The 12,411-nt window shown below is 38.2% G+C and overlaps 1 protein-coding gene across 1 annotated transcript in view; it reads right to left on the bottom strand.

The window, feature by feature from the left end:
• The window catches only part of ADGRV1 (adhesion G protein-coupled receptor V1), a 568,614-nt gene that overhangs the window by 394,790 nt on the left and 161,413 nt on the right, over positions 1 to 12,411 (bottom strand). Inside the window, 3 exon segments of the mRNA XM_045497872.1 lie at positions 1,925 to 2,071; positions 8,479 to 8,683; positions 9,013 to 9,235. Of these exon segments, the coding sequence (XP_045353828.1) occupies positions 1,925 to 2,071; positions 8,479 to 8,683; positions 9,013 to 9,235 (575 nt within the window).

Here is a 12,411-nt window from a genome sequence, read left to right as displayed (position 1 = left end):
TAAAAGAAGGTAACATACTAGTTTAAACATTTTTCTCTACAAAAATGTTGCCAGGATTGCTATTTCTTTTGGCTAAAATAGATGTATGATTTAACAATCAATGAACCAAAATAGAGGTAGAGAAAGACAAAAAGAGATACAAATCAGAGCATCTCTCTCCTCCTGTTGTATCTGCACTGTCTAGAGTCAAATCCAAATTTGCTAAAAGGCATCTGAAATCCTTTCTGATAGGGCTTTCTTTGTTCCCTGAATGTCATTTCCCATTGCTCCCCACCATATACCCTATTCTCTAGCAACATGACCTCAAGCTACAACCATTCAAACTAGCATTCCAGGCCCATTTTGTTGACGCTCATCTCTCCACCTCAGAAGGCACTTGAAGATATAAACTGAAGAGCTTTATTAATAAAATCAGGGATCAGATCACTACTACCCTTTGGTGAAATCCATTTTTTAAATTAAGTTTTACTGGCATACAGCAAAGTTCACTTGATTATATATCATCTAACATTGCCATTATGCTACAAAGGCAAAGTTGAGAATCTGAGAAAGAGACCATAACAGCCCATAAGTCTAAAATATTTACTATCTGGCCCTTTACAGGAAAAGTTTATTGGCTCTTGAATAAAATAATTAATTCTTCCAAATATAGTCTACACTTAAGATACTATTATACATTTAAGTTAGAAATCATTTTAATCATTTATGTTAAGAAATATTAATTGGTGAAATATAATTCACAACACACATAACCTGATAGATACAACTTATAGTTTTGGTAACATCCATAAAAGTAAATACTCAATGCAATAAAATTTGCCAAAACATTTTTAAGGCACTAAAGCTCTAATCTTTGAATGGTACAAAAGCCTAGAAATGGTAGACCTAACATACACCCATCGTTTTTTTTTGAGATAATTCCATGAGAGGCCTTTTAAAGGAACTCTTCAGAGAAGGATTTGGGAAAAATTTTATGGATAAATCTGTGAAACCCAAGGTGAGTCAAGAACACCACCCATTTTCTAATTAGGAACTAAAGGTTCTTAAAACCCTCTCTTTGCAAGTCATTTACCTTTCTGACCCAAATCTGATTCCATTCTTCGATCTCTGACCCAATTTTATACTATCTTCCAATAGTAGATAAAGTGATCTTCTGCCCAGATCCCTTCTTAGAGCTGGTGTGCCCATATCCCAATTGGTGGGAATAAGAGCTTTTGTGTTTGTCACTGGGACCTGCCTTCAGCTACAGTACACTTCCACTGAAGATTATACTCTACCCAGAAGATGGTGTGAGGTGAAGGATACCCAAAATAGGGATGCAAAATCTCAGCCTCCTTGTTCCCACTGGAAAACAACTCTGGAGAACCAGTTCACCTCCAGAACTTCCTCACACACTCAACCTCAGGTGTAACTACCCAAGGACCAACGGCCCCTCTGCACATTCCTACCTTCCTTGTTTCCTTATGGGTGTGTCTCCTCAGTAAACTACCCACAACTCTTAATCTCGGAGTCTATCTACAGAAAACTAAACCTACATCACTCAGCAATTCTGACCTACTTTTTCATATGCCTATCTTACATAGATTCATTCCCTATTTACTGGTTCCATTTTATACAAATTTTGAAACATTTCCATCTCCAGTGTAATTGGTTTTATCTTTCTGACAGTGTAACACATCCACAATCTGGCCAAGTGATGTACTGAACCTAAAAAGGGATGACTTTTTTATAGATAATTTTGGTATTAAAGAAAAAAACTAACAAAAATCACAATAAAACTAATCTTAAATTGTATCCCTCTCTACAGTGATTAGTAGGAATCCAGGGCTGACATGGTCAAACTCAAACACTTCATCCATAAGGCAGGCATCAACAGTAACCATAATTTAGAAGTGACTCTCCTATAATTTTGTAAATTACGTACCACTCCTGAGGTAGGAAATACATCACTAATACTTCCGTCAGCTTCCCATGCTGTGGTTATACGACCATATGTTCCTTTTAAGCGCTCAACATTCAAGGTTACTAAGCTATCTTGCTCCATTTCTTCCACTTGCTTATATAATGAATTCTGAAAAACACACAGGAAGTCACAAGGGATTAATGGACATTACCTAAGTACACTTTTATTTCGTGCTGTTATGCATGTGCAAACTTCATAGTACTAAGCAATACTGGGTAACACAAAAACGTGATAAAAGGAAAAACAATAGTTAAAAAAAACAGCAGTATAAGATAGCCATGATTTTATTTCAAAAACATACATGTGTGAATAGGTAAAAGGCTAAGTTAAAGTAAACTAACATGTTAATTTTTAGACGATTATTTTTTACTTTGTCTTCTGTAATTTTCAAATTTATTCAACAAACATATGTTATATTCATATCCAGAGAGCATATACTTTTTGACAGTATTATACATAGTATATAAAATTTGTAGAAATGAATGGACATAGAGTCAGGAGATGAAGGAAATCTTCTCCCCCTGTGCAACTTCTGGCAATCCCTCTAGGTCTTGTTTCCTTCTTGTAAAATAAGTTTTTGATCTACGTGGACTTTAAGGTCCCACCCAAATGTAGAAACAACAGTGAGAATCAGGGCATTCTTCCTGTTCACTTACAAACGTCTTTTATCCTTGAATTCATACACTCTGAAATGTGATTATCCTTGAATTCATATACTCTACAGCCTGTGCTGTTTCCACTGATGATGTTTCATCCTTAGTCCCTAGTCTTTACAACTATTTTTCCTGCCAGAAATAGCCCCTTCTCTGGTATGAGAATCTCACACTCTCTTCTCACCTAAGCTTCTTGGTGTCTTTCCTTCGTCCCAGACTGATTTCTACCTTAGTGTGACTGGAACTCCTCCTCCAACACTTGCAGCATCTCTTGCCAGCTGCTGAATGAGCTTTTCCTCAAAATCAATATTCAAAAGAATCCCTTCTCACAACACCCCTAGTTTATCTATAAGCAATAAAGGAAGAATATGGAGTATAAAGATTTTTAACAATCTTCCCAGTAATAGTTTTCTTTTTCTTGTCTTTTTACTATGGTAATCTGAAAATAAATTCCTCCATGAATTTCTTAAAGCTTCTATTTAGAAGGCTAATTTGAGTAGATAGCCTTTCCTTTGGCAGTGTTTTACACTGCATTTTTAACATATTGTTACAAATGTTACATAGTAATAAAATCTTGCTCAAAGCATTCAAACATTCCTACAGAAAATATCTTGATTTTAAAATATGCATATGGGGTGCCTGGCTGGATCAGTCAGTAGAATACGCAACTAAATCTCAGGGTTGTAAATTCGAGCCCCATGATGGGTGTAGAGATTACTTAAAAATAAAATCTTTAAAAAAATAAAATAAAATATGTATATAATTTGTACATAAAATACAATGCCTTTCAAAGAGAAGCCTCTCAGGCTCCATGCCCTCTACCAATAAGGGTTAGTAAAACAAGGATTTAATACAGCCAGAAAATTATGAAGAAACTCTCTGACAACTAAATCTTATCTTACAACAAGCTGTCCAGACACAAGAGGCCTGTACTGAGAAATTCTAGTGAATGGACTGAAAGAACCCAGGATATTATCTACTGGGAAAGATTAAACCACAGTACTTTGATGTTTCTATGATAATTTTGGAGTAAGCTTCATAAAGAGAAATCTGGGGCACCTGGGTACCTCAGTCGATTAAGCATCTGACTTCAATTCAGGTCACGATCTTGTGGTTCATGGGTTCGAGCCCTATGTCAGGCTCTGTGCTAACAGCTTGGAGCCTGGAACCTGCCTCGGATTCTGTGTCTCCCTCTCTCTGTCCCTTCCCACTCATGCTCTTTCTCTCTCCCAAAAATAAATAAAAATTAAAAAAAAAAAAAAAAGGAAATCTACCATGCTTAAACAGTTAAGGAATAGAATGTGCTCTCCATGCGCAGCAAGGTTTAATGACAAGAGGATGAGACCACACAGCAGAGCATGTTGGTTCTTGCTCCAAGGTCTCCAGCTCTGCCCTGCCAATATCTATGGCCCGAGAAAGCCATGGGAGTGTTCTGTCCCCTCCCCTGAATTATGAAAGCTTCATATCAAACACTTCCTGTGTACCAGGCATTTTTCTGGCATAAAGCTGTGAACAAAACAGTATCTCAGTTCTTGTAGCCTTGCATTCTAGAAAAAGAAACTTGACAATAGACAAATTAGGCCACTATAAATTCCATAAAGAAGACTAAGGCAGGATAAAAACGGTACAGAATGATGGTGGGGAATTAACAATTTTCAATCAGGGAAGGCCTTTCTGGTAAGTTGTTATTTCAACAGAAACTGGAAGAAAGTAAGGAAACAAGTCATGTTTCCACCTGGTGGGGAAGGTAGTCTTCTTTCTTTCTAATCTTCTCCACCACAATTCACGCCTTAGAGCTGTACTGTCCTACACAGTGGCCAGTGGCCACAGGTGGCTACTGAGCACCTGTAATGTGACTGGTCTATAAGTGCAAAATGCACTGGAGGTTTGAAGACAAAGTATGAAAAAAAGAGTATAGAGTATTTCATCAGCCATTTTATGTTGGTTAATATATCGGGCTAAATAAAATAAAATACTAAAAATATTTTCACCTATTTCTATTTTTTTTCTGGAGCTAAAAAACTAAAATTATATATATGGCTCACATTATAATTCTTCTGGGCAGAAGTGCTTCAGGAAAAGCTGACCTGCCTGTAGCTGCAGAGATGGGCCAGAATGAGGAACATGGTGATCCTACAACACTTGCAAGGACTCATTCAGGACATTAGCACATCCAAAACTCCTCATCTCAGCTCTCAAACCTGCTCTTAATAAGTTGTACATCTCTCACTGAAAGGAAAATACCTGCTTCCTGTAATTCTGTGGTTTATTGCTAAATTACTGCACTAGTTTCCTGTCAATTTCTGTCCTTACCCACTTACAATCTAGTGTCAATTCTATGGCCAGAGTAGTTCATTTATTTTATTTAAAAAAATTTTTTAATGTTTATTTATTTTTGAGAGAGACAGCGCGTGAGCAGGGGGGAGGCAGACAGACAGACATAGAAGCCGAAGCAGGCTCCAGGCTCTGAGCTGTCAGCACAGAGCCTGACACAGGGCCCAAACACACAATGAGATCATGACCTAAGCTGAAGTTGGAGGCTCAACCCACTGAACCACCCAGGCACCCCCAAAATGGTTATGTGAGCCGGGTCATGTTGCTCTCCCACTTCAACCCATTCCCTCAGTGGCTAACTTCATGATGGTAATCAGCGGCTTATGCAGGAGTAAGTTCACACAGTAGCCTCCCTGCTATCCTTCAAAGGCTGCTCAGAGGTTGGCCCTTGCCTGGTGTCTAGGAAGCTGGATTTCAAGTGGATTCTCGCCATTCCAGGAACTCATAGTGGCTCTCCGTGCCTGTGCTATACACACAATGTAGTTTTTACTGAACACCTGTTTTCACTCTGGGAGTCTGGAATTGTGACATGTGCCAGGCTGAGAGGGCCTGCATGAACAGTTCCCAGGGAAAACCCCAGGCACGGAGTCTCTAATGAGCTTCCCCGGTTGGTAACACATCTCACATACTGTCAGCATTCACCTCAATGCTGGGGGAATTAAGTGCATCCTGTGTGATTCCCCTGGGGAGAGCTCTTGGAAGCTTGCACCCAGTTTCCTCTGCACTTCACTCCATAAGCCTTTTCCCTTATGACTTTGTTTTGTATCCCCATCACTGTAATAAATCACAGTATGAGAATGACAGAACCCTGAGTCCTTTGAGTCCTCCTAGTAAGTCATCAAAACTGTGGGTGCTGCTGGGAATGCCTGAAACAAGGCCCTGGCCCTTCAATTTCTTTGGCCTCATCTCTACCTGACTGACTTCGGCCACAGTGGCCTCCTTGCTACACCAGATAGGCAAGGCTTATTTCAGGGCTTCGGCTGTTGCTGCTGGTTCCCCCTGCCTCGAATGTTCTTCCCCCATCTCCTACACACCTTCGTCCTCATATCACTTCCTCAATGCCACCCTCCCTGATAGCCTATGTTTTACTTCTCTGCACACAATCCCCACCCCCTCCCTCACAATCTCCATCTGTCCTTCCTGCCTAACGTTCTTCCATGGCACATACTACCATCAGATACAGTACAGATGTCTCTTGTCCACTGTCTCCCTTTGCCTCGTCTACAATTTAAGAACAATGAGGATAAAGAGTTTTACTATTTTACTTTTTGATATATCTCTAGCACCTGAAAGAGTATCTGGTACACAGGTGTTTGTTTAAAAAAAACTGCTACACAAATAAATAAATTAATGAACAGTTGCATAAGTGGCCTTGTTAGTTCAATGAGAGATGAGAAGAGTTTTCCAGAAGCTTTTGGGAAATCTCTTCCTTACTCCAAGAGCCACATTTCTCTCTCTCCCCAACTGGACATGAACAAGAAAGCAGTAGACCTAACAGTAACATCAGCTTTCAAACAACCAGATGAAGAACCAGCTTTATGCTGGCAAAGTGGAGAGATGAAAGAATCTGAGCCATGTTGACATAGTATCCACCCAACTCTGAAGTTTATCTTCTCTGTGGACATGTTCTTGGTGTTTAAGACAATTTGAGCTGGGTTTTCCTTACTTGCAGAAGATTTCAGAGAACGATACATGATAGTTGCAGCTATAACTCTAGTTAAGAAATAAGGATAAAAAATAAACTCAAAATGGATAAAGGACCTGAATGTGAGACAGAAAACCATCAAAACCCTAGAGGAGAAAGCAGGAAAAAACCTCTCTGACCTCAGCCATAGCAATTTCTTACTTGACACATCTCCAAAGGCAAGGGAATTAAAAGCAAAAATGAACTATTGGGACCTCATGAAGATAAAAAGCTTCTGCGCAGCAAAGGAAACAATCAACAAAACTAAAAGGCAACTGACAGAATGGGAAAAGATATTTGCAAATGATATATCGGACAAAGGACTAGTATCCAAAATCTATAAAGAACTCACCAAACTCCACATATGAAAAACAAATAATCCAGTGAAGAAATGGGCAGAAAACATGAATAGACACTCGTCTAAAGACATCATCCAGATGGCCAACAGGCACATGAAAAGATGCTCAACGTCGCTCCTCATCAGGGAAATACAAATCAAAACCACACTCAGATACCACCTCACGCCACTCAGAGTGACTAAAATGAACAAATCAGGAGACTACAGATGCTGGCGAGGATGTGGAGAAATGGGAACCCTCTTGCACTGGTGGTGGGAATGCAAACTGGTGTAGCCGCTCTGTAAAACAGTGTGGAGCTTCCTCAGAAAATTAAAAATAGATCTACCCTATGATCCAGCAATAGCACTCCTAGGAATTTACCCAAGGGATACAGGAGTGCTGATGCATAGGGGCACTTGTACCCCAATGTTTACAGCAGCACTCTCAACAATAGCCAAATTGTGGAAAAAGCCTAAATGTCAATCAACTGATGAATGGATAAACAAATTGTGGTTTATACACACAATGAAATACTACTTGGCAATGAGAAAGAATGAAATGTGGCCTTTTGTAGAAACGTGGATGGAGCTGGAGAGTGTTATGCTAAGTGAAATAAGGCAGGCAGAGAAAGACAGATACCATATGTTTTCACTCTTATGTGGATCCTGAGAAACTTAAGACCATGGGGGAAGGGAAGGAAAAAAAAAGTTAGAGAGGGAGGAAGCCAAACCATGAGAGACTCTTAAAAACTGAGAATAAACTGAGGGCTGATGGGGGTGGGAGGGAGGGAAAGTGGGTGGTGGGCATTGAGGAGGGCACCTGATGGGATGAGCACTGGGTGATGTATGGAAAACAATTTAACAATAAATTTCATATTAGAAAAAAAGAAATCAGGATAGAGTTTGCACACAGGGCTAAATGGTACAATATAAAAGGGTGTCCTTTTGCTCATGAATAAAGGAATATGAACTCTGAGATGGAAGTCAACCTGAGAATATCTGAATAGTTCTTTTTCTTCAGGGGAAAGCACCTCCATGTGTACAATGCAAGTACAGTTATAAATCTCTCTCTCTCTCTCTCTCTCTCTCAATATACATAAGACAGTAATATATTTGTAGGTGATGTGTGTGATGAAACACAGTATATAGTCTATTTGGGACTTGTTTCATCATTACCCTCTAGAGATAAGGCTAATAGCAGAGCCAAACTCCAGGACTAAGGCCAACTGGGAACATTTCAAATTCAATCCTATAAGAGTAATCAGCACCAAAAAAAATAAAATAAAATAAAAAAAGTTTAGGACAAGATGATTCAGAAGGTTCAGCGTGTAGGACTATAAATTATAACACATTAGTTAAGTACACCTTAAAATGCACAGTCAGGGTGAAACAGGGAAAGAGAAGGAAGAGAGGCTTAAGATACTCAAAGGAGGACTAAGTGCTGACAACATCTAACATATAAATACAATGAATAAATCATTTTGACTTTTAAGTGTGGGATCTATACCTGAGCAAATCCAACGACTCCATAGGCATCATCATTAGACAGAATAGTTATTTTTACATAACCATTAATACCAATCTCTGCTCCTCCTTTGGGATTTTTAAGCTCAACTCTGAAGAATTCTTCTTCTTCTGGAACTGTATCATCAAGGACATTTACCACTATTACAGCTTCTCTGTCACCAGGTTCAAATATCAGTTCACCTGAACTAGCATAAGAAGCACATCAAATAAGACAGCTGAAACAAATCTCAGGCATATACATAGTAGATTACATATAAAATTCTCAGAACACTAATTAATACTAATCATTTGGAAAAATCACATTTCATAAATAAAATTTTAATCCAAAATGTTTAAAATACTGATTAGCTCGATAGAATATATATAAGTAATATGGAACATAACCAAATTTCTAGATTATAAATTAACCTTATATTTTATATTTTTTCAGTCATTAAATAAACACTTAGAAATTAGGTACCCTATAAAAACTATGGTAAGCATAAAGAGGTTCCGTATAAAATGGTGAACGTACCTAGGAATAAAGTCAGACTGGCTGGAGATGTAGGCCAGCTCATATATGTGTGAGTGCCTGGTTCCCACTAGAGCAATTAAATTCTTGCTTGAATTAAGGGACTTTACTGTAACAGAAGCTGCATCATGAGCAGAAGGTGCTTCCAGAATAAAAGAGAATTGATTCAGCTCTGAATTCCAGCAGTAAAGTGCAGACATATCTTGGCCAATAAGAAGTATGTGGACTGTGGAAAGGAAAGAAAAGGCAACTATAGTAAAATGTGAATGTTATCTCACATGCTCCCTATTGTAGGACCAAAACAAAATCTTTTCAACTCTCAAAGTTTCACTTTGGTGTCTGAATTAACTAAATATGATCTGATTTCTGAAAATCAAAATATTATTTGAAATGAATGTAAATAGTAATTTTTTAAATGCTGTGGAATGATCAAACCAGCCTAACAATAAACCTATTTCCACTTAAGAAATCACTGGATAGGGCAACTGGGTGGCTCAGTTGGTTAAGCATCTGACTCCTGACCTCGGCTCAGGTCATGATCTCACGGTTTGTGAGTTCGAGACCCATGTCAAGCTTTGCGCTAACAGCATGGAGCCTGCTTGGGATTCTCTCTCTCTCCCTTTCTCTCTCTCTCTCTGCCCCTCCTCAGCTCTCTCTCTCAAAATAAATAAATAAACATTAAAACAGAAAAAAAAATCACTGGAGAGTGAAACCCAAATGCATTGTGGACTCTCTGCATTCATCAGTATTTATGTGCTGGGTAATATGGGAGGATATTTTTAAAAGTGAAAAAGATGTATAATCCCATCACTAAATGCTTCATTTTTGTATTTTCCTTTCCAGCCACCATCCATATGAATTCATGATGAACCATGAGTACACAGACTAATTACAAAAAAATTCTTAATTATAAAGCTTAACCTTAAATTTATACAGCATTTCTTAGGTGTTATTACAAAGCACTCAAATTTATAGTTTTAATGCATATATAATCTACAGGATTGATCTTTAAAATATGCGTAAATGTTCATGGGTGACTGGGTGGCTTAGTTGGTTAAGCGTCCAACTTCAGCTCGGGTCATGATTTCACATTTCGTGGTTCGAGCCCCACGTTGGGCTCTGTGTTGACAGCTCAGAGCCTGGAGCCTGCTTCAGTTTCTGTGTCTCCCTCTCTCTCTGCCCCTCCCCCACTCGTGCTCTGTGTCTCTTAAAAATGAATAAATGTTAAAAAAATTATTTAATAAAAAAATGCCTAAATGTTCTCTACATTGAATGTTTATTATTTTCATTTAACTTTTCAAGATGAATTAAAGACAGTTATTAATTTTTTTCATTTGATAAATTCTTAAAGGTGGTAATTAGGCCAAAGGATATGAACAAATTTATGATCTTGCTGCCAATGCTTTTTGAAATGTTAGTAGGAAAATGTGCTCTTAATGATTCAATGCAATGGTACATATTAGCAAACATGGAGGGTAAAGGGGCTTAGTACATTGTATAAGGGGAAATTCAGAGAAAGGGAGCTTATTACATTGTATATACCATTAAGCAATCTTCAGGCTTAAAACTGAGAAACCATCCAGAAACATGCACAAATTCTAGTACTTGAAGAAACACATGGGAACATAAAGATACCAACTAAGATGGGTTGGGTATTAAAACAGCACTAGAACCAGAAACCATGAACATTTCAGCCTATAAGGTTACAATGGAAGATTCCAAATCCTTAAATATCAAGAATTACTCATTATGTTTCTTTATGGTAATTATTTAAGTGCTATTGCAGTCTAATAAATGTTGTATAAAAGGTAAAAATCAAGAAAAATGTTATCAATAAACTTGTATGTTAACAATGATGACATATTTTTCATAAAGCTTTGTTAAACTGGGGACATTCAGTAAAGAGCAAATTTCTCAGACAGATCTCAACATCTCCCAAGTTTAAATGATTCTACGGGCTCAATCAATAATTGTTTCTACAGGCTCAACCAAAATCATAAACTAAATTACTCTGAGCATCACTGATTGATTATGTATCTTAATCGTTGGAGATACACTCTATTCATTTCCTCTCAATCTGAGAAATATGAGAAGGCAACAAAAAGATAATCAGACATTCAGAGTAGGAAACGTAGGGGGCTCAAATCTGTAGAGTATGTATGCAGAAAGTGTTTTCTCAGAAAATAGACATTTGTACTGTTCAAGATCACAGAAGTGGGCCAGGGAATTTAAAAGAAAAAAAATCCTAAATCTCTCCTCTGGAGAACAAAATTTTAACTGGTACTGATTACAGAATTTCCTTCCAGTTATCAAAACCGTAAGCAAACAAATAAGAGTATTCCAAAGGAAGGCAACTGGCTGAGATCATTTAAGGAGTGCAGATAGAGAAGTCCCAGGACTGAGTGCTGAGTGCTAGAGCGAGGTTCCAGGGCAAAGCGGTGAGGGAAATTACGAGAAAAGTTGGGTCTGTTCTGGAAGGCACTGTGGAAGGGTGTAGGAAGTTGGGGGAGGGAAGAGTTGTGCCCCCGGTCTGGAAATTAGGGCTCATGGGATCTAGGACACACACAGATGAGATGACAGCCGCTTTCTCTAGAGGAGGCCTGGGCTTCTTATAGTCACTCCGCAGGAATGAAGAGAATGATGAATTCATCCAAATGATTTCCAAAGATGATGGTTTTTCAAAGGTGATAGTGAAGCTGAGAGTATTGGGGAGTTAAGGAGAAAGGGAGGGATCAGTGTCTTTCCAGCAGCATTAATTAAATGCCTCTTCCTTAAAGAAGCTTTCTGGACATCCCTTAGACCTGGTCAAGTCTTCTCTATTTTGTGTTATGAGAGCACCGTATCCTTGGACAACAGTTATGTTTGTACCTAGAAGCTTTTTGTGTGTGATTATATATCATGTCCCCCATTCCCTATTGTATGTTAAACTTCTTCAGAGCAGGGACTAGAACTCATTTTGTTTGTCCTTGTTTCCTCAGGGCCTACCACTATGCCTGGCATAACCGGCATTTTAAAAACTCTATTAAGTAATGAAGGAGAGAAGGAAGAAAGAAAGATAAGTGTATATGTCCTTGCCTTCTCTGTCATATCCATTCTTCCTCTTGCATTTAAAGAATTCTGTCACCACCCAATAATCTCTGTCAAGTCATTAACCAGAATAAATATGTAATCCTCACAGTCATGGCTCCAATCTAATATTTGACATATTCAAAATAAGAAAGTCCTTGAATATTATTTAATGCATAATTTCAGCTTTCAGGGGATCTATAATAAGCCATTCTAAATAATTACTTACAATCTTTTCATACTTCTACAACCTCAAGTCACAGAAACAAAAGAAATAAAGAGACCTCACAATGGGTCCCCTAACAAGTCTCTGGCAGAATTTTTCATAAATACTTT

Source organism: Leopardus geoffroyi, chromosome A1 (genome assembly GCF_018350155.1).
Source record: "Leopardus geoffroyi isolate Oge1 chromosome A1, O.geoffroyi_Oge1_pat1.0, whole genome shotgun sequence".
Taxonomy (NCBI): Eukaryota; Metazoa; Chordata; class Mammalia; order Carnivora; family Felidae; genus Leopardus; species Leopardus geoffroyi.
This window is presented reverse-complemented; position numbering and strand designations above follow the sequence as displayed.